This window comes from Trachemys scripta, chromosome 12, assembly GCF_013100865.1.
Source record: "Trachemys scripta elegans isolate TJP31775 chromosome 12, CAS_Tse_1.0, whole genome shotgun sequence".
Lineage (NCBI taxonomy): Eukaryota > Metazoa > Chordata > Testudines > Emydidae > Trachemys > Trachemys scripta.
In genome coordinates, this window is record NC_048309.1 from 31,867,167 (window position 1) to 31,889,882 (window position 22,716).

Here is a 22,716-nt window from a genome sequence, read left to right on the forward strand (position 1 = left end):
CCACATGAAGTTTTGTGCTCATGTAACTGAAATCTTGATCATAAAGAGTGGCTGAAATCTTGATTATCAATCATTTTCCAAAGTTTTTGATCCTTTAACCCACAGGTGATTATTTTCCTTGTTAATATTTAGAAGATTTTTCATTCTGTTATCTCCCTCCAAAGAAGCAGAAAATTATAAATCCTTTCTTAATAAATACTTTCAGAATTCAAAGCTATATATTTTTGGAAGCAATTAAAGAACCAAATAGTCTAATTTAGTGCAAGTAATATTTGTAGATTATAATTGAGTAAATAATTGGGAAAAGATGGTGATTGTCTCAGGAGGGACTGGGATGTTGGGTTATCTCCTCACTCCCTCTTCAGATTGAATGTTGATTTGCATATAATAAACCAGTAGGTAAAGTTTACTGGAGTGTTGTGGCTAATTCTCTTCATAAGTAGAGCCCTACCAAATTCATGGTCGTGAAAAATGCATCACGGACCGTGAAATCTGGTCTCCTCCCATGAAATTTGGTCTTTTGTGTGCTTTTACCCCATACTATACAGATTTAATGGGGGAGACCAGTGTTTTTCAAACTGGGGGTACTGACCCAAAAGGGGGTCTGCACAGAAGTAAGGGTGGCAATACCATACCATGCCATCCTTACTTCTGCGTTGCTGCTGGCAGTAGCTCTGCCTTCAGAGCTGGGTTCCCGGCCAGCAGCCACAGCTCTCCGGCCACCCAGCTCTGAAGGCAGAGCCACTGCCACCAGCAGCGCAGAAATAAGGATAGCAGTACCGCAACCTCCCCTTCAATAACCTTGTGACCCCCCCCCAACTCTTTTAATGGTCAGGACCCCTACAATTACAACACTGAAATTTCAGATTTAAATATCTGAAATCATGAAATTTATTATTTTTAAAATCCTGTGACTGTGGAATTGACCAAAATGGACTGCGAATTTGGTAGGGCCCTGTTCATAATAGCCCTTTCAGACTGCCATGCTGAGTGACCTTGGGAGAAACTTCCTTTTGCTTGATGTCCTGCCCCTTTGAATTTATGTAAATCGCTATCTTTTAAGCAATTTCATAGCAGTTTTATTTTTCATTTAATGTGAACGCCAGGGTGTTGCAAGATTCTATAAATCCAGAAAGAAGCATATAATTACAACTCAGACAGAGCACAAGTGTGTACTGGACTCTTGCCGTTATCTGGAGGCTGAAGGCTTTCGTGTCACGTACTTGCCTGTTAAAAGAAATGGGCTCATAGATTTAAAGGTAAGTTGCTTGTTATCAAACACGTACAAATTCTCCACATAGCACTATCACCTTAGAGGCCTCAGCATCACTTTTGCTGAAGCATTGCTGTTACACTAAAAACAATTTTATTGATGATCTGTTCCTAATTATCAAAAGACAAAAGAATGGAAATCATACCAGCCAAGTTTTTAAGAGCAGCGTGCCACTTTGGAGAAAACTGTTTCTCTGCCTTTCTGATTTATTTCTTTAATATCTATAGTAAGAGAATGAATGTCATTAAAAGACAGAGGACAGAATGATATTGTGGTGGAATGGTAGTCCCACAATAGATTTTCATTTTAATTGGAAAGGAAACATTCTTTAAATCTTTGTTTTGATTTAAAGGATGAGTTTGAGATGCTTATTGTAGTTTATGAATTGCTTGAAATTTTTAGGGAATTTTGAAGGGAAAAAAACCTAATGTATGAAGTTAGCTATAACTTTCAGAAAAGGACCATGTGATCAAAACATTTCCAGTGTCTAACATTTGTTTTGGATTTCTTTTGAACACATATTAGAGCAGTCTGAAATTAAATGCATGTGGCTCTTTGCTTTGAGTAGTTATGAAAATGTTAAAATAGCAACCTGTTTTGTATGAATGATGATTAAGGTTTAAAATAGTAATGTTTGAGTGTTGTCATAGAGTTTTTTTTTAATTTAGACTTTAAGGTCAGAAGGGACCATTATGATCATCTGGTCTGACCCCCTGCATGCTGCAGGCCACAAAACCGTCCCTACCCCTTCCCTGGACTCTGCTGTTGAAGTCCCCAATCCTGTTTTAGGTGGCTACAATCGGCAGAAACCCTCCTGCTAGAGATCCCTGCCCCATGCTGCGGAGGAAGGCGAAAAACCTCCAGAGGCTCAGCCAATCTGCCCTGGAGGAAAATTCCTTCCCGACCCCAAATATGGCGATCAGTAAGACCCCGAGCATATAGGCAAGAGTCTCCAGCCTGACCCCTGTCAGCCATTGTACAATTTACCTACCATTGCTTGGTTTTCCTCGACTACTATGTTTTACCATTAAACCATTCCCTCCATAAATCTATCTAACTTAATCTTAAAACCAGACACAATTGACACAAAATGTTACTAATAACATAAGCCATGGTGGCAGCATAAAAGTTATGTTGATGCAATGACAGAGGGTTTAGGATGAAGCAGGGTACAACACCGAATGCTTACTGTGGTACTAGAGGAATTCAGAAGGTGCAGTTGTAACCCATGCTAACACAATATGGCTCAGTTGCCCTCTAATGTTCTTCATGTATTGAAAGTGTGTGTGTGTGCGCGCGCACGCTCGCGCAGTATTGGTTCCTTTTTTCTAACTGAGCATGAAGGAGTTTCTACCTTTCACATACATCATTCTTTCCTCTCAAGGTTCTGTTCTTTTGCTGTGTTATTGCTCAAGTAACAGGGAAGCTGCCAGGAGTTTCAAAGAGAGAGCTGAGAGAAGTGTTATTTACTCCTTCACATAACACCAGAACCAGCGCTCACCTGATTAAATTAATAGGCAGCAGGTTTAAAACAAACAAAAGGATTTACTTCTTTACACAGCGCACTGTCAAACTGTGGAACTCATAGCCATGGGATGTTGTGAAGACCAAAAGTACAACTGGGTTCAAAAAAGAATGAGACAAGTTCATGGAGGCTAGGTCCGTCAAGGGCTATTAGCCAGGATGTTCATGGATGCAACCCCATGCTCTGGGTGTCCCTAAACCTCTGAGTGCCAGAAGCTGGGACTGGACGACAGGGAATGAATCACTCTATAAATTGCTCTGTTCTGTTCATTCCTTCTGAAGAATCGAGGCACGAGCCACTGTTGGAAGACATGATACTGGGCTAGATGGATCATTGGTCTGACCCAGTAGGGCTGTTCTTTTGTTTTTATGAACTGCCTAAAATCCTCTTGTAATGGACTCTTGGCTTGTATGGCTGCTGCTTTCTAACGATGGTTCCCCTCCACAGCATCAGTACAGGCGATTAAATCTTTTGTGTTGGTTCTCCTAGGCTTCCCCCTCTGAACCTGAATGATAAGCATCTATGCTGGGCTTTGTGTTCCACCACCCATCACCTCCCATTCAGTTGTACACACTCCAATCAGGCCATTTCCCATCTTACACAAAACCTAAGTAAATGGCATACAGTGGGGTGCAGTTGGCCATGATGTATGAATTATTGGTGAGATTCTGTGGCCTGTGCAATGCAAGACATCAGACTAGATTATATGAATGGTTTCTTCTGGCCTTAAACATTTATTAATCTATGAATTCATCCCTCCCAGCCTCAGGCTGCAATGCTTGGGTTTCGGGCCACCGGATACCCATTAATACTTGGGGTGTATTCTGCTACACAGGGCTGTCAACTTTACCTCTGGGCCAGATACCCAGCTTTGAGTGATGACTTTCATATTCTTTTGCATGTAATGCATAATTGTTACTCCTGCTCTCAGATAACTTTGCTGACAGTAATCTTCCTTTCCCCCCCTTCTCCTTCCTTGTGTATTGCAATAATTTTCTTGAATTCGGAGGACTTGCCATTTCTTTAGACGTGTTATATCTGTGTTTTTGTTGGTTTTTTTTTTTAATTAATAAAATACACTAGAAACAAGCTGGCATGAAAGTAACCGTGACAAGCGTAGCAAAGATTTCATGGCTGTGACCTAGTCATACATTGTTGTTCATGTGGATATTAAATGATCTAGAAATTAAACCGTCATGCTGCTTTTATTTATGTATAACTAGTATTACTGCTAATTGTGAAAATGGGGTCTTTTTTAACTGATAGATGTGCTGGTTGGTGATTGGTGGTGTTATGCCTGAGCCTGCTCTATCTCCTTTTAGAACGTCTGTCAGTAAATTGAATCAGGATTTATTCCAACACTTCCATAATTTTCATTTGTAGTTCCAAAGAACTACAGGAACTTTTTCTTAACCGAATGTAATTTTGCTATCAACACTGAAGCTAAGTGTTGGGTCTGTACGATGGGAAACGGAGTCACACATCCACCCAATTGAGGCTTTATTAGTTTTGCCTTTATTTTAATACAATTTCAGACAGAATTATTGTCAATACTTATTGTGTCTGGATATACATGGAATAGTTAAATGGGCCAAAGTTGCACATTTTGGGGCACCAAAAAGTCCCTCCTTCCAGGGTGGTCATCACCTCCCCTGATCTCTTGGTCTGGTCCTTCAGTTTTGTTCATTAGTTTCTGATATGGCGTTTCTCCAGCCTTGGGTTCATTTTTACATGTATTCTGATACGTTTTCACATGCTCCATTACATAATTTTCCTCCAGTCTGCATTCAACACATATCCATTGAATTGTACATAACCCATACATATTCATGTCCAAGCATTAATCACCTAATGTCTATAATTTTCTTGCTGAATTTGCAGTTTTGGGATCATGTTGCCCTCGGTCCCAGAAAAAGGGAGTTTGTGTTTATCAGTGCATGTTCGTACCTCTTACTTACTTCTTCCAGCATGATACATTACTTATCTTGCCAACAGTATCATTTTAAACAAATCAGCAAATTATATAAAAGAGAAATTAACAAAAAATACCCTCGTGCCAGGCAAAGCCTTGGCCTGTGTATTGCCTTGTCTAATACTTCCTCTATATCCATAATTACAATTTATTAAATATATAGCTAACAATTAATCTTATTTTATTATTAGCGATCCTTCATTTCAATGTTAGATCAGTATGTGTTTATCATAGTATATTATCCTCCCTCTTAATCTGTTAAAAGGGGAATTTCAGAAAGTACACTATGTGATTCTTTAGTTCAATATCAACATTTCTTATCTACTGTAAACACAAATTTGTCAGGGTTTTTATTTTACTCAAAGTCCAAAAACTTGGTACTTTTGGATAGCCAAATCATATCAGTGTTTTTCCTGTTAAATATTTTAGATGTTCTGGTTTTTAGGCCTTGGGTTTTAGTCAATTTTAACAGCATCCCAACACTAAACTGTAGGCGGCTTTTGCTTGTACTTTTAGTTACGTTGGGCACTACATCTGTGTCTTTTCAATGTTTTCACCAGGAACTGGAGGATGCGCTCCAACCAGACACAAGCTTGGTGTCCATAATGACTGTGAACAATGAAATAGGTGTAAAGCAGCCAATTAGTGACATTGGTAAGTAGGCAGTGTCTTCCAGCAACCTAATATAAATAACTCTGACTTGAAAAACGGTATCCTCTGCTTTGTATATACTACTACACATGTGGTTCATTATGAAAAATGTTCAGGAGACCAAATAACCAAACTTACCCAGTTTTAGCAATAAAATTGGCTGACAGTACAGGAAAAAGAGTCACTACATTACCAATCATTCTGGGAAGCTGTTTCTCACAGCATGCCAAATGACCTTATATAGAAGGTATGCTCCCCAAAATATGCCCCACAAGCTAGCTGTATTTATAGTTACTTGTTTACAAGTTAAAACCACTCTGTATGTCACCCAAGGCTAAAATTCACCAATCAATTAGCTTTTAGCTTCTTTTTTTGGTACCAGTGTATCCTTTATCTCTTGCTTTTGAACACAGTATTCCAAACCACTTGGGCCATGAAGGCACTCCCAACTTAGTACCAGGATAGAACACTCATGTATCTTGATTTTGATAGGGTTTATATTCACTAATGCCAGATGTTATATTTAACTTTGCAGGGTGTTGGGGGGATCTCTTGATGTGAGTGAGCATAATACAACTTAAAGTTAAGATTATATAATGTTGATCTGATGTGTAATACATATCAATAACGTGCAGTATGTATATGAAATATATTTTGGCTAATAGTACTAAAAAGGCATATTGGTGTAATATCAGGTGTAATGAAACTGGGCCCTAAGGAAGCTACATTGTTTTGAAGGATCAGAAGCAATCCATTGGCCTGTCTTGTCTGAGACTGTTTTGATGATGGTTTTGCTGTCTCAAACTATGTTCTTAAATCGCTTAAAAATGTAAACTAAAACTGCCTCTGATATTTTTAATGGGGAGTTGTTACAGTCACGTAGCCTTATAATGAGAGTGAGGTGCACTGTTTTCTGCTCCTACCTGGCTTTTGCAATTTAAAGCAAAGCTTTGCTATTGGCAGCCAAAATTACTACTTGTTCACAATAATCTGAAATACACACACATTGTGTGTTGGAGAATTCTAGGGAACAGTCGTGCAAAATGAGACCTAGAAATGAGTCAGCTGCGGATCAAATGAGAGTTTACACTGATCTGGCAAGAAAAAAAGATCACTGTTGGTCACTCTGCCCGGAGGCCCATCATGTCATAGGGTGGTAATAGTTTCTCTCTCTGCGGATATGGTGCAGCTACAATTGGAATATTGCTCACTTCTGGGCACCAGAAAATTACTGTGAGTCTGAAGAAAGTTCAGAGAAGAGCAACCACAGTGAGGTGGGAACTGAGAGTATTGCTTCTGTTTTTTGAGTAAAGATTAAAAGCTAAATTTGCAGAAGGTGGCTAAGTGACAACACAGTGGGGAATGGATCATAAGCATACAGATACTTGATGAGTATGAACACCAATGAAGGAGAGAAATTATATTAGCCTGATGAATGGGATATTCTTAAGATAAAAGGGAATTGAGAAGTGGAAAAATCTAGGTGGACTACCAGGAGAACTTCTAAAGGCAGATCTGCCAGGTTGTGAGTAGACTTTTCCAAGGGAAGTGATAGAAGCCCTCATCGCTTAAGACAAAAGAATAAACTCAGCCATGCACTGTAGTTCCATAGGGGACAGTCCTGCATTTGACAAGATGACATTTTTGTCTCTAACTTCTATGATAAGGAAGCAACTTGTAGCCTTTCTGTTGCCTCTAAATTTCAGCTAGTTCTAGCCTCGAGCCGTGTACAACTAAGCTTGGGTGTCCGCTGGAATAGCTGCAAAACAGTCCATAGACAACTGACTAAAAAATTAGAACAACCTAAGAATACTCCTTTCTTCTCCCTTTTCCCCACAAAACTGCTCCTGCTCCCTGCAAGGTGACACTTTTCAGGTACGTTAATGCATTTAATGAGATAAGTAACTAACTGTCTTGTTTTTTGCTGTTGTGGTGTTCTTATCCCAGGTCAGATCTGCAGCTCTCGTAAGGTTTTCTTCCACACCGATGCTGCACAGGCAGTTGGTAAAATCCCTATGGATGTCAATGATATGAAAATTGATCTAATGAGCATCAGTGGCCATAAAATCTATGGTCCAAAAGGTATTGATTGATTGATTGTTTTTCTAAGGGATTGATGTTTCCAAGCTTGTCTTGGGGTCACTTTGTTTCAGCATGCATTCTGTGAATTGTTCAGATAACTTATAAACCCGTCATACTCTTCTTGAATGAATAGAGTTTATCAGTAATCATTTAACCAATCATAGCATACTTGGATGATATAGTCTAGTATTTTTTTAAATGAAAAAGAGGCAAAATTTTCCAAAGGGCCCTGTGACTAGCATGAAGTCTCTGACAGAGCACATGTGTGCTAAGGCCTGTGTGTCTCCTTTCTGCCACAGCCTTAATCCATACTCTCTTTCTGCTGTTGGGAAGCAAACAGGTTCCATCAGTGCACAGTACCTCTTCAGAGTGCTCTTTTAGCTGATAGTAGTGACTCACTCAACAGCTAGACAGAATTAAAAGTTCGGTGCTACACCTTTCCCATAGTCTGTCAGTTCTTGTGCTCTGACAATCATATTTTCCTATTTATTAAAATGTTTCTCTCCCCTCCCATAAATGGGAGGCTGTCCGAATATACAGGTTAAACAGTGGAACTAACTAAACACGAAGTGCCCAACATAAAACAAAGCAGAAACAGTTTTCTCCAACCCTACTGTTCTAGTGATCTTTGCATTACTTGGGCTGTAGAAAGTGAATTCCTCTGACAGAAATGTCATGAAGGGCCCATTCAGGCTGTGCTGCCAAACCTGCAGTGGGCATCTGGATTGTGCCTGCCCACCATCAAGCATGTGGACAGGCTGCAAGGCTCATGTAGTGTTAGCTGCTCATGTTCCACATGAGGTAAAGGTCCAGACAGGGCTGTGTTGTGTTGACTGAGAGCTCTAAGGTAACTGGAGCCCCCTGGAGACTCAAAGTGCTTTGCTCCATCACTGTTGCCCTGGGAGGGATCTGGTTCAGGTTCTACCCCTCCTCTTGTTTCACAGGAAATATTTTGTTGCTTATTCCACAGCTTCCTCCACTAATACGTGCACTATTTCTGAACACCTTACTACTTCTCCCCCACGCCGCTGGGACTGGATCCCTGCCGCCATCAGGGGGTGAATGGATTTGGGGGAGAAGGATTTTAGGGGGTGAATGGATTTGGGGGAGAAGGTCAGACACACAAATTTAGGTTTGCAGCCAGTGGCCCCACTTGAGTGACTTAGAAGGAGACTTTAGATAGGTGTGAAGTAGCTCTGATGTTGACAGTGTTGCTGTAAAGCCACAATGTGATAGGGCCAGTGTCAGCAATCCAAGAGAACACAAGTATGCCATTCCTTCCACTGATTTAGAAATCCTTAACTCAAATCCTTGAAATAGGGAGGGAGTGTAGAAGGTGATCATCTCTGAGAACCGTGTGTTTAATTTTTCTCATTTGGCAATTGTCCATGTGGATCCCCACTCTTTGGAGTGGAACAAGCTGTATTGACCCTCCAGAAGGTGAAGCTGAGGAGCATTGGTGAAAAGTGATTACAGCATGGAACACCCAATTCAGGAGAGCAGTCTAGAAGGCAAATTTAAAGGAGTAAAGCTGTGTATAAGTGCGTGTAGAACGCTAAATACTGGCCTTGCATAGTCCAGGAATGGAGACGATGCAATTGTAGAACAGGAAGGGACCTCGAGAGGTTACTTAGTCCAGTCCCCTGCAATCATGGCAGGACTAAGTATTATCTAGACCATCCCGGACAGGTGTTCGTCTAACTTGCTCTTCAAAATCCCCAATGATGGAAATTCCACAACTTCCCTAGGCAATTTATTCCAGTGCTTAACCACCCTGACAGTTAGGAAGTTTTTCCTAATGTCCAATCTTAACTGCTCTTGCTGCAATTTAACCCTATTGAGGATAGGAAAGAAGCAGAGGTTAAGAAGAACAATTTTTCCTCAGACCTCCTTGTAACAATCTTTTATGTACTTGAAGACTGTTATCGTGCCCCCCAGTCTTCTCTTTTCCAGACTAAACAAACCCAATTTTTTCAGTCTTCCCCCATAGATCATGTTTTCAAGACCTTTAATCATTTTTGTTGCTCTTCTCTGGACTTTCTCCAATTTGTCCATATTTTTCCTGAAATGTGGCGCCCAGAACTGACACAATACTCCCATTGAGACCTAATCAACGCAGAGTAGAGCAGAATTCCTTCTCGTGTCTTGCTTACAAGATGCCTGCTAATACATCCCAGAATGTTTGCTTTTTTTGCTACAGTGTTACACTGTTGACTCATATTTAGTTTGTGGTCCACTATGACCCCCAATCCCTTTCTGCAGTACTCCTTTCTAGGCAGTCATTTCTCATTTTGTATGTGTGCAACTGATTGTTCCTTCCTACGTGGAGTACTTTGCATTTGTCCTTATTGAACTTGATCCTATTTACGTCAGACCATTTCTCCAGTTTGTCCAGATCATTTTGAATATTAATTGTATCCTCCAAAGCACTTGCAACCCCTCCCAGCTTGGTATCGTCCGCCAACTTTATAGGTGTACACTCTATGCCATTATCTAAATCATTGATTAAGATATTGAACAGAATCAGACCCAGAACTGAGCCCTGCAGGACCCCATTCAATATGCCCTTCCGGGTAGATTGTGAACCTCTGGGAACGGTTTTTCAACAAGTTATGAACCCACCTTATAGTAGCTCCATCTATGTTGTATTTCCCTAGTTTGTTTATGAGAAGGTCATGTGAGACAGTATCAAAAGCCTTAAAGTCAAAATATATCACATCTACCGCTTCTTCCCCCCCATCCACAAAGCTTGTTAACCCATCAAAGAAAGCTATTAGGTTGCTTTAACACAGTTTGTTTTTGACAAATCCATGCTGACTGTTACTTATCACCTTATTATCTTCTAGGTGTTTGCAAATTGATTGCTTAATTATTTGCTCCATAATCTTGCCAGGTACAGAAGATAAGCTGACTGGTCTGTAATTCCCCGGGTTGTCCTTATTCCCCTTTTTATAGATGGGCACTTTATTTGCCCTTTTCTAGTCCTCTGGAATCTCTTCCATCTTCCATGACTTTTTGAAGAGAATCGCCAATGGCTCAGGTATCTCCTCAGGCAGCTCCTTGAGTATTCTAGGATGGATTTCATCAGGCCCTAGTGACTTGAAGACATCTAACTTGTCAGTAATTTTTAACTTGTTCTTTCCCTATTTTAGCCTCTGATCCTGCCTCTCTTTCACTGGCATTCACTACATTAGATGTCCAATCGCTACTAACCTTTTTGGGGAAAACTGAAACAAAAATGACATTTAGCACATCTGCCATTTCCCCCCTCATTGAGCAATGGACCTACCTTGTCCTTAGTCTTCCTCTTGCTTCTAATGTATAATTTGAGCCTCTGGATGGCTACAGGGTGGAGCCTGACCTCCCTGGGTATGAATGAAAAGCTTGAGGAAAAATTCAGATGGGCTAATAGCCTGTTTGAACAGAAACCAGAGACCATTTTAGATGGGAATTTGGGGTTAGAGTGCAGGACTATTTTATCCTTATGCAATGTGATGTAGGGAGGATCTGCCATCAAATCTGTATCTCGATAGCTCTGGCTGGTGTTATGAGGAATGCTGTCTTCAGAGAGATGGTACAGACAACAGTTTTAAAAATATTTGTACAACAGTCCCACAAGCTTTATGAGAACAAGATGCTGATCCCATAGCAGAGGTTGTTTGTGTGCTGGAGGAAATATATGGGGGAAGCCTTTCAGAAATTTGGGTATTGTAAGGGGAATGAAGATTGTCAATTTGTGCCTTTGGATGGGTGGGGGAAGAGAGATGAGATGTAGCCACATATACTTCAAACAGTCTGAATTTTCTTCAAGTACACTCCAAGACAAAAGCGATGGAGGACCATATCAGATCTGCTCCCTCATGAGTTGCCCAGATAGAGAATGTCTTCCTCTTTATTAGTGAGTAGGTCTGTGTGGTCTAAAGGCTTCCTGCTTTCCAATAGCATCTTTTAAACACTAGCAGACTATTATAGTGATCCCAGAAATCCAGAAGCCAAGCTGTTAGTCAGAGAGCATTTAGATTTGGGTGGAGAATATCACCAATCCGGAGAGAAGAGACCTGATTGATTGGGGTCCAGGGCTTGTGATTCTTACCGCAGTCCCAGGAGGGTCAGAAAACGAAAACTACCAAGGCTACCAGCAGCATCCTGGACCCATCCTGCCTAACTCTGTAAATGTACATAGGACTCTTGACCCCAGTCCAGAAGAAAAAGTGACTGGTGATACTGGGTCCTGTCCCTACAGCAGAACTGGAGACACCTGATGCTTTCTTGGTGGCATTGAGATCTAGGTGTGGCTTGCCCATCACCCTTGGAATGGGTGATGAAAAGTTGAATCTTTGAGGGGCCACTCATTCTGTTGATTGTAAACTCTGCTCAAGAAGTCTGCCAAGACATTGCCTTTTGATGAGCACGCTTTCCTGAGGACTGAAGACACACCGTGGGGCAAATGTGGTCTATTCAGAAAAAGCTTGGGCCAGTGCATAGGGTACTAGATTAGGGGTGGAAGGCACATAGATTCTGTTCCTTGCTCGGCAATGGCCTTCCTGTGTAACGTCAAGCAACACAGAGTTGTTGTAGCTGTCAGTCCCAGGATATTAGCAAGACAAAGGGGATGAGGTAATATCTTTTATTGGACCAACTTCTTCAGTTCTGTGTAGCTTGAAAGCTTGTCTCTCTCACCAACAGATGTCGGTGCAATAAAAGATAGAAACACAAGGTAGGTGAGATAATAATTGACCTTGGGCAGGGGAGTTAACCTCTATGTGCGTAGCTCCTCATCTGTAAAATGCAGATAACACTGCCCCACCTCGCAGGGTGTTTGAAAGGTAAATATGTTAAAGATTGTAAGGTGTTCAAACACTACAGCATTGTCGGCTGGACAAATATTTTCAATAAACAGATAGAACCAATTAGATGGCAGATGTGTATGCCACTGCCTCTGAGGAAAAATTGTCACTACCGCTGTGCTTTTGGTGGCAATGTTTGGTGCCATGGAAACACAATGGTGGGAAATGCACCAGTCTCCCCTGTGTGAGACTAGAAGTTGATTCAACGAGGGAAGGGTGGCTTGAGGTGCAAAAGTGTCTTTCAAAACTGTCAAATTAGCTCCTTGAAGCGCAGCTCATCTGATGAACTGCCCCCAGAAACAGAAAGTGAGAGACCCTCTGGAAAGATTCCTGGCCTGCAGAGTCAGAGAGTTCTGCCTTGGGACGGAAAGGATTGGATGATGGAGCTAAGGAAGTAAGAATATCTACACACAAAAATCAGTCTAGCAAGACCACTTTTGGGAAAGCAGCCGAAGCAGACTGTGCCCACAACAGCATGGGCAACAAAATACTTCTAGTTAACCATATACAGGCAGTAACATCCAAAAGTGGGGAAATGATTAGGGTAGCACTGGGGATGTTGTGCTCTGAGCACACTGAACCTTTTGTTGCCAAAGCAAACTGGGGAGAGGTTGAGGCCTCTCTCTCTCTCAGACACTCAGAACCATGAAGGAGGGGACAGTTGTCCAGAGGAGGAACAGCTTCAGTGCACACTGGTTTCTGGAAGATTCTGAGTTCATGCACCTGTGGGTGCTTCTCTCTCTCCTCCCCCCAGATCCCTGACAGGGATCCAGATGAGCAGTTCTTGAAGGAGAAGGAGGTGGTCTCTTTCAGTGCTGGTATCCTTTGTGGTAATTTCAAAAGTATATATGAACTGAACATGCCCAGCTTCTTTGTTTGTTTTCAAGGGGTTGGTGCTATCTATATTCGCCGTCGGCCCCGGGTGAGGTTGGAACCCTTACAGAGTGGGGGAGGCCAGGAGAGAGGAATGCGATCTGGGACTGTGCCTACACCTTTAGCAGTTGGCCTTGGGGCAGCGTGTGAAGTGTCTCAACAAGAGATGGAGGTATATGGAGATCAATTTTGTCTCATTTTCCTATATAATAGTACATGACATGTTCTTAGATTCTTTCCTGCCCATTATGCATGGGCTGTAATGAATCTTTCCATTGACCCCTTTAATGGGACCAAAATTCACTCCAAAGAAGTCCTTTTCCAGCATGTACACCTGCAATATTGGCAGGCTGGATTCTGATTCTCACTGTTGAGACTGAGTATTAAAGTGATTCTCCTGATGTAGATTTGAGTGAGCCCCTTGAAGTCTTCCCTGCAGACATTTCTGGGGGATTGGAAGGTGATCTTGAAACCACTTCTGCTTTAGACTGGTTTCAATCTATTGGTTTTCTGCAACAGTTTTGCAGACACCCCCTCCCCCCCCCAAAATCTGGAAGAACCTTGTTTCCTTTTACATTTTTAGACAATATGTATGTGAGCACAGCATCCCCAAAGAAGTGTGAATGTGCCCCATGCATGAAGTTATGTGCCTTATACCTTCACTGATAGTAAAAGGGGCTCTTTGTGCATAAACAATTCAGTATTTTATTACAGAGTAATACAAAGTAGACATAACTGTACCCTGTCATATGTACCTAAATTCCATTACGTGCTATAGGCAGTTAAGAGTCTAAGCCTCACTGTAAGTCAATGGGACTTGTGCTTCTAAGTCACTGGGGTGCTTTTGAAAACGTTACCTATCGTGTCTGCATTAAAATACGACTCCACTCTCAAATATTCACCCCACTCTGTTCATCTCGCCCCTTGGAAAAATCCTGGTTGCATTGAAGATCAACTAGTGGGGGGCCATGGGTGGCGGGGTGGGGGTATCTGTCAGCCAGTGTGGTGGTGATAGGGGGTATGAGTCTCAAAACTGTTTATACCCAAGTTAGTGAAATATCAAGTGGGTATGTGTGTTTACTGTACTCATCTGTCTGCTCAGCCTGTCTCAGTTCTTACAATGCATGTAATATCTGAGCTTATTACAAATCAAAGTTAACACGAGAAAACCTGGTATGGGAATCAAGTCATATTGGCTTGTGTAAGCCATGCTAACAGTGTGGCCATCTGTCCCATTCTAATGCCTAAACCATATAAAAAAGTTTGAATCGACTAAGCTCTGTAGTCTACGGAAGCTCTGTTGGAGGCTACACTCCTGCAGAATTTGTATGTTCTGCAGTCTCAGCTCTGATTATACATTCTGCAGAACTAGGAAGAGCAATCACCACATGCCCAGGGCGTGCCTACCAGAACCTGCAGTCAAACCTCTCAATATTCAAGCCTGCCAATGTACAGCACAAGCCACCCAAATGTGGGACAAATGACAAAGTGTGGAATTACTCCCTGCCCTTGCCCCTCGGGGGAACGTTTGCCCTTCTCCCTGGAGGGGATTTTCCCCAACAAGCTAAGACTGCCCCTCCTGGCACAAAGTAATGCTGTCCTCAACTAAATGAAATGAAATGTATCCTGGCCTCTGCCTTTGCTGGCTCCTTTGTTGCTGCTGGTGCCATTCTGGCATCCAGAACGCTCCTAGCTGCTGCTACTTTAGTTCACCCCATTTCAAGGAGCAGAGAGAGGCCTCTGGGGGAGAGACCCAAGAGCAGCTTGAACTGATATTTTCGCAAGAGGGGAGGTGGGCGTGGAGTGGTCCCCAATCCTTTGTTCTGCCTGTGAAGAGCAGGGCAGCTCAGGGCCTGCTCCACTCCTTCCTCTCCCTGGGGGACATATATAGACTCCACTCTGCTCCATCAAAAACAGTTAGCTTCTGCACCACTTGGTCTCTCCCTCTGCTCCTTTATAGGAGGGATTGGCGGGTGGTAGAGGAAGAGGGGCCAAACAAGTGCAAAGTTTGTGATTGAAGTAGAACAGCAGAAGCCATCTGCCCTGAATGCAGAGGGAGCCACCTAATGTGGAGTGCTTGAGAGGTCTGCCTGTGGTGCGGATAGGCTTTGCCAGAACCAGAGTTCTCCTTCCTCCTCCCAGTGTACATCTCTGGTTCAAAATAACCAATAGGCGGCTCATGCTATCCACATCTGGTGGAAGGATCTGCTTCTTCAGAGATTATAAACCCTATGTGAGTCATTGCCAGAGAACTGGAGAGAGTCGGTAAAATTCTCCAAGGTCTGGAAGGAAAATCCATAGTATACAACTGTCTATAATAGGGTTGTCTGATTACAGAGTTAGAGAATTTAGATTGCACTGACAATCAGTCACATTTTCCAGAAATAATCAAAAGGCCCAGTCCTCAGTGAGGACAACAAGGTAGACTAATTTTGGAGTTTCTGTGCCAAGCCATTTTTAAGGTAGACGTTCCAAAAAAAAAAAAAAAAACCTAGGAATACTTTTCAAAAATTAAACACTTAATAGTTTCAAATTGTTTTACCTGACCAACAGCTTGTTAGATTACCCACATGCTGCTCAGAGGAAAATCTTTTCTGTCAGAGGAACACATGTAAGAAATGTTGGGTGGATTGATATCATAACAAAGCCCTGCCTAGAGCGCCCTCCTGCAGCAGGCTGCAGCATGATAGATGTGCCTGTCTCAGTTTCTCTTCTTCAGAGTCCCCAGAACTCCATGGGACATTTTCTTGACTCACTAATACCCTGTTTGGGGCAAGTTTATTATAAGCATAGTACAAAATAGCCCATAAAAAAGGTCCCCAAACATAGTCCATTTATCACCTCTAGGCATGTAGTCCTAAGTATCTCATATCCTCTAATCCATCAACATAGCAGATACCATTCTCCAGCATCTTCTATCACACCCAGGCTCTTCTCTGGGCCTCTTCTGCCCTTTTACCAGGACAGCCACCCCAGCCCTTCCAGATGGACTGCAGCCCTGATTTTCCCAGGGGGATCCCCCAGAGCCCCTCTGTTGAGAGGTCATCCCTCACTCCTGCTGGCCCTCAGCTATCTCTCCCTCCAGTATGGAGACTAAACAGGTAAACCCCCACTGCTCCCCTGCCTTCAGCCCTCTCTGGCCCTCAGCTTCAGCTCTCTGACTTGGGGAAGATCAGCAGGCAAACCCCACTGCTACTCTTCAGTCTTCTCCCAGGAACCACTATAGCCTATATCTATGGCAGCTCCCACCTGCCTGAATTGAATCTTGGTGTGCCCCAGGTGCCAGTGCATAAACCCAATTAGGAGGCAGCTGATGTGTCAAGTGCACTGGCCTCTTCTCTATTAAAGGGCCATTGCCATCCTGTCACAGTTAATTATGGTGAAGTTGAAGGGCAGAGGAAATCATCTTTGCATATATCCCACATGGTCAGTTTCCTGAAATTGCAGGGGATATGCCTTGGGGGGCCTTGGTCCTTCCAGTCATATTGTAGTATCTAGACAATCAGCAATTCTCTTATTACTGAATCCAGCAGGCGTCTCTTCAGAAAGAGAACTGGGTGCACATAATTCAGTGTGGATAGCCTCCTAGTTGCCATAGTGAGGCGGACATCTCCGTTATGTAATGGGCATTTCTGAGCGTAGCAAAACAGGAGCGCTCTGTCACACTGCAAACTACTTTATCACTTTAACCATTATCTAAAGAGTGCTAATATTGAAACTCAAACTTTTTGTGTTTATATGAAAGTTCACTTGATAGTTCTTATGGGTAAAGTTTTCTTAACCTATAATTTGGTTTGTTTTGGGCAGCAGGCTGAGCTGGCAAATACCAAACTACTAACTCAGAGTTATTTTTAAAAGGGTACCAGAGATGAGGCTTTTTAAAAAATAAGTCTTTAATGTCTGTCTTGCCATAGTCCAACCAACTCCAAGTACTGATGTCCATGTCCAGGGTGGTAATTGTGTGTGGTTGGTAAAGGAGGGAGAGTTGAACCCATCAACCATTTATTAGACTGATCAATCTCTCTCTTTCTTTTGTTAGTATGACTATAAGCGAATCTCTGTATTGGCGGACCGACTCATTACAAAAATAATGACTGAAATTCCAGATGTGGTTATGAATGGAGACCCAGAGCATCACTATCCAGGTATTAGCAGAATCTCATATTTCTCTTGTTACAGAATCCACCCCTTCCTGCAAACTCTGCTTTTTCTGTTATTTTATAAATAAAAGTTTTTAACCCTTCTGGTTGAGATGAAAACGTTCTAGAAGATCCCTTAATGTGAACCAATATGGTGATGACTTCCTGAGATTGCAGGCAGCCTCATGCTGTATGTCTGAGAGCTACGAACTGCCCCACTCATCTCAACGATGTGTTGATGCTCAGCCCTAATAATAGCACCTTAAAAGTAAAGGTTGAAACTTTCACTGCTGCTCATTTTAACAGACACATCTGGCTAGTTGTCTGGATGCAGTGGTGGCGATATGGGATGGGGTGACTGGTTGCTTTGTGAATGGTTAGTGAAGCCATGACCCTGTTCTGTCTCTCAGGTCCTTGGATGGCTGGTTTTTGCTCACATGCTCAGGGTCTAACTCATCGCTATATGTGGGGTCAGGAAGGAATTTGTCCCTGGTCAGACTGGCAGTCACTTGGATTTTTTTCACCTTCCTCTGCAACGTGTGGGTGCGGGTCACGTGTCAGGATTATCTGAGTATATCTCACTTAATGCTCTCCTTTGGAGGGGCCCTGGCACTGGGGCACCGCGGTCCCTCCTGTTCTCTGCCTGTGGCACATACTAGTCTAGGCTTCTATGGGTGGGCATACTTTGGTCTCATTTTTGTTGTTGGGTTTAGTGTGGGGGTGGTGTTGGTGGCCTGTGATCTACAAGAGGTCAGACTAGCTCTGGTGATCCCTCTGGCTTTGCCAGACATCTTGTTGTCCTTGATGCTTTTATGGAAGCATTCTGTTCTCTTGTAACAGCTTCCCCTGTGCAATTACACCCTATCAGTATAAAAGACTGAGACAGTTTGAAAATTTGGAGGCAAAAAAAAAGTTTAAATGCCAAAGCTGAAGTATGTGTTGGATTTAGTACCAGAATGAATAACCGGGGGCACAGACTTTTTCGTTATTAATTCAGTAAAAACTCCTAGTTAATATAAACCCAGCAGCTGCTGCAGGTATGTCAGTGCACTTCAGGAATGATGGGGTTTAGTTCCAGTAAGCTGCAGAGTCCTTGGCCTGCTTCCCTTTGGTCTATAGCCTGTTCCAGGACTCAGACTAAGTGACTGAAATAGGGATTAGGACAGTCACTATGCAGAGCTCAAGGGAAGAGAAATCCTGCAGGACTCCACAGCCTTGATGGCCAGTCCTACAGGCCCTCTGACCTCCGCCTGCCCCGCCTTGAACCTGAGTCTGCATGCAGGGAGCCCAGTGGAACTTGGCTCAACCTGGTACAGTAGAATGGTGCCCCCCTTTGATGTGGATTAGGACTTTCCGTGGAGTTCAGCTGACACTCTTTTTTTTAAACTATGCAGGCTGCATCAATTTATCTTTTGCGTATGTGGAAGGAGAGAGTCTGCTGATGGCTCTGAAAGACGTGGCTCTGTCTTCAGGAAGGTAAGTGTGGAAAATTGGGGCAGAAAAGGAAGCTTTTGCTAAAGCACTCTTGAGAGGGAATGCTGTCTGCTGATGGAATCGCACATCTGGGAGTAGGCACCTCCATGCCCTTTATTCGCTCCGTAAGTTTGAAATGCAGCTGTACTCTGAGATGGGACTCTCTAAAAATGGTTCCTTGGGTCACCACATCAGATCTGTTCAGTTTACAAGTAAAAGTGGATTTTTCTAACTGCCAGCCTTGCAGACTCCACCTGGAATCTGAGAGTCAAGCTGGACTTTTTTTTTTTTTTATGCTCATCACCTCTGGTAATGATGATTCTCCAGCAAAATGCTGTCCTCAGTTGCGTCTGTGTAACCTCATGGCCTTCAGTAGAATTTCACAGGAATAATGGTGAGCATCATTTGTAGATTGTAGGAGTGCATATGCAAACCCACTAAGGAAAGTAGTTAACAATTCCTGTGTTTGATGCACAAGCTGTAAGAGAATCCAGTGCACTTTCTCAGAGCTCTGTTGACTCTGCAGGGCTGACAGTAGTAAAATCTTTTTATCATTAACATCAGCAGATCTGATGCACATGGAGAGCAAGTCTGCAGAATACAAAGGTGCCATTTTTACTTTGCTTTTCAAAGATAATGGTCTGAGCTGCAAATTTATCAACCAGAAATGTGTTGGTTCTAATAAGCAGAGCAGTTCGAAAGGAAGAGACTTTCCAAAACCATCTGAAACTAAATACAACCCTGTCAAGAGGCCCTGCAGTTAGAGCTGTCATCTTAGTCCACATCTTTCCATTTGTGCATGTTGCAAAACTACTGAGCAGGTGATTAGCGTGGGAACTTGTTCACATGAACCCCTGCTCTACCCGTGCTGGGTGTGTTGCAGGTTAAGGGAGAGGTGTGTTGGCTGTATCCAGGGGCTGCAGGTTAGCCAAGGAGCTGCCTGTACAATATCTAACTGTGGCTAACTCTAGGAGTCCTTCCCGCCCTTGAAGGACCACAAACTTCATGTGGATTTGGGTTCTCCCCCCCCCCCTTTTTATTTTTAAACAGACATGGACCATTTTTACTATATTAGAATCCTTTTCAGTACTTAGATTTTGCTTTGTTAGTACTTAGAAATAGCTTCTTTTGTACATGTTGGATTTTGTGCATGTTCTGTGCCTCAGGTTTCCCCTCTGTAAAATGGGGGTAATGATATTTACCCACTTTTGATGTCCTTTGTGATGTAAGCTGCGGCAGTGCTGAGTATAGTCTCACTCAGGATTCCAGGCTGTAAAGGTGTTAGGACTCACCACCCAGCGCCCCCTGCTGGTCATCCTCAGAAATTAGCTCAGTCCAGTGGAGCGTCCCCTCCTGGTGGTGTCCCGTCCATCGTCTCACCTTCGGGTTGGCATGTGGACCCGCATTGCTCCCAACTCGTGGCGTCCTCTTCGAGCCACTGTCCTCCGGCAGTGCCCCTTAGTCTATCCTCACCGCCTTCCGGGGGGGATCAATCAGCTGTCCCTCTGCGCCCCAGCCAATGTGAGCAACTGCACCCCCAAAGTCACCCCCCTGGCAGGGAGTTGGTGCAGCCCAAGACGGCCACTCCCATCAGCCAGGTGTACGGCAAGGGGGAGACCCAGGCCCACCCACTACTCTGGGTCCCAACCCAGGGACCCTTTAGTGGCAGCCGTCCTGTCCTCCTTCTCTCCCTCCATCTGTCCACGTCCCTGGGCTACTTCCCCTTCAGCCCCTCGCACCGGCTAGGCCCTTCCCCTCAGGGGCTGTAGCCTGGGAGACACCAGGTTGGAGTTCCCTTCTGCTCCCCTGGGCCTGCCCAGCACTGCGCTGTCCCAGGTGCTAGTCTCCCACCTCTGGAGACAGACCTTCCCTTCTCAAAGGCCTGGGACAGACTGCCTGCTCCCTCAGTGAGCAGCCTTTTTATAGGGCAGAGCCTGGCCCTGATTGGCTGCCTCCAATTTGGGCTCTGATTAGCTCCCAATAAGCCCTTCTCTTATTGGCTGTGCGTCTGTGTAGGCCCACTGGTTTGCTGCAGCCTAAATTCTCAGGGAGTGGGGCAGCCGCCCCACTACACAGGCCTTTATATTTGTCACTTTTCAGATTCTCTTAGTACTTAAGGGGTCAAAAGGTGGTTTTCAAAGCCATGTTTGATCTTTGGTTTATAGAAATGTGTCCCTTGGTGCATTGCCATCCTCTGTCCTGATCTGCTCTGAAGAATTCTTCTTCTGCTCTTCCTTTTCTACTCCCCCTCTGTTCTCCTAAATCTTCATTTTTCATCTGCCTCTTTCTGTGTCTCACTGCTGGCAACATCTGACCTAACACAAGGAGGGCAGGGTTATAGAATCATAGGAGTGGAAGGGACCTCAAGAGGTCATCTAGTCCAGTCCCCTGCACTGAGGCAGGGCTAAGTATTATCGAGGCCATCCCTGACAGGTGTTTATTTAACCTGATCTTAGAAACCTCCAATGACAGAAATACAGCAACCTCCTTAGTTAATTTGTTCCAGTGCTTAACTATCCTGAGAGGAAGTTTTTTCTAATATCTAACCTAAAATCTCCCTTTCTGCAATTTAAGCTCATTACTACTTGTCCTCTCCAAAGTGGTTAAGGAGAACACTTTAACACCCTCCTGTTTATAATACCCTTTCTTGTTCTTAAAGACTTATCATGCCTCCCCTCCCCCTTCTCTTCCCCCTTAATCTTCTCTTCTCCAGACTAAACAAACCCAATTTTTTCAATCTTTCCTCATATGTCATGTTTTCTAGACCTTTAATTATTTTTTGTTTCTCTCCTCTGGACTTTCTATGGACTTTGTCTATATCTATCTTTCCTGGTCCCCAGAACCGGACACAATTCTCCAGTTGAGGCCTTATCAATGCCAAGCAGAGTGGAAGAATTAGTTCTCCTCTTGCTTACAGCACTCCTAGTAATACATCCCAGAATTACATTTGCTTTCTTTGCAACAGTATTACATTGTTGACTCATTTAGTTTGTGATCCACTATAACTCCAGATCCTTTTCTGCAGTACTCATTCCTAGGCAGTCATTTCCAATTTTGTATTTGTGTAATTGATTATTCCTTCCTAAGTGGAGTACTTTGCATTTGTCCATATTGAATTTCATCCTATTTAATTCAGACCATTTCTCCAGTTTTTCAAGATTCTGAATTCTAATCCTGTCCTCCAAAGCACTCGTAACCCATCCCAGATTGGTATCGTCCACAGGCAAGTGTACTGTTGAAGATATTCAATAGAACTGGACTCAAAACAGTTTTGTGTAGGACACCACTCAATATGTCCTTCCAGCTTAATTGATATCTACTCTGAGTATGGTTTTCCAGCCAGTTATGCACCCACCTTATAATAGGTTAATCTAGGCTGTATTTCTCTAGTTTGTTTCTGAGACGGTCATGTGAGGCTGGGTCAAAAAGTCTTACTAAAGTATACGCTTCCACCCTATCCACAAGGCTTATAACCGTGTCAAAGAAAGACAATATGTTGGTTTGACATGATTTGTTCTTGAAAAATCCATGTTGACTGTTGTTACTTTATTTTCCTCTAGGTGCTTACATAGTGATTGTTGGACCAAATAATCAGTTATCATTTCGGATACCAATGTTAAGATGACTGGTCTGTAATTCCCCGGGTTGTCCTTATTCCCCTTTGTATAGATGGGCAAATATAATGCCATCTTCCAGTCCTCTGGTATCTCTCTCATCCTCCACAAGTTCTCAAAGATGATCACCAATGTCTCGGAGGTCTCTTCAGCCAGTTCCTTAAGTATTCTAGGATGTATTTCATCAGGCCCTCCTGACTTGAAGAACTGTAACTTGTCTAAGTAATTCTTAAGTTGTTCTCTTCCTATTTTAGCCTCAGATCCTAC

General features: G+C 43.1%; 1 protein-coding gene across 1 annotated transcript in view; it reads left to right on the plus strand.

Annotated features, from left to right (window-relative positions):
- The window catches only part of NFS1 (NFS1 cysteine desulfurase), a 33,605-nt gene that overhangs the window by 5,602 nt on the left and 5,287 nt on the right, over nucleotides 1–22,716 (plus strand). The window contains exons 5-10 of the mRNA XM_034786866.1: nucleotides 1,107–1,259; nucleotides 5,331–5,424; nucleotides 7,369–7,503; nucleotides 13,238–13,395; nucleotides 17,263–17,368; nucleotides 18,757–18,838. Of these exons, the coding sequence (XP_034642757.1) occupies nucleotides 1,107–1,259; nucleotides 5,331–5,424; nucleotides 7,369–7,503; nucleotides 13,238–13,395; nucleotides 17,263–17,368; nucleotides 18,757–18,838 (728 nt within the window). The remainder of the gene's footprint in view (nucleotides 1–1,106; nucleotides 1,260–5,330; nucleotides 5,425–7,368; nucleotides 7,504–13,237; nucleotides 13,396–17,262; nucleotides 17,369–18,756; nucleotides 18,839–22,716) is intronic.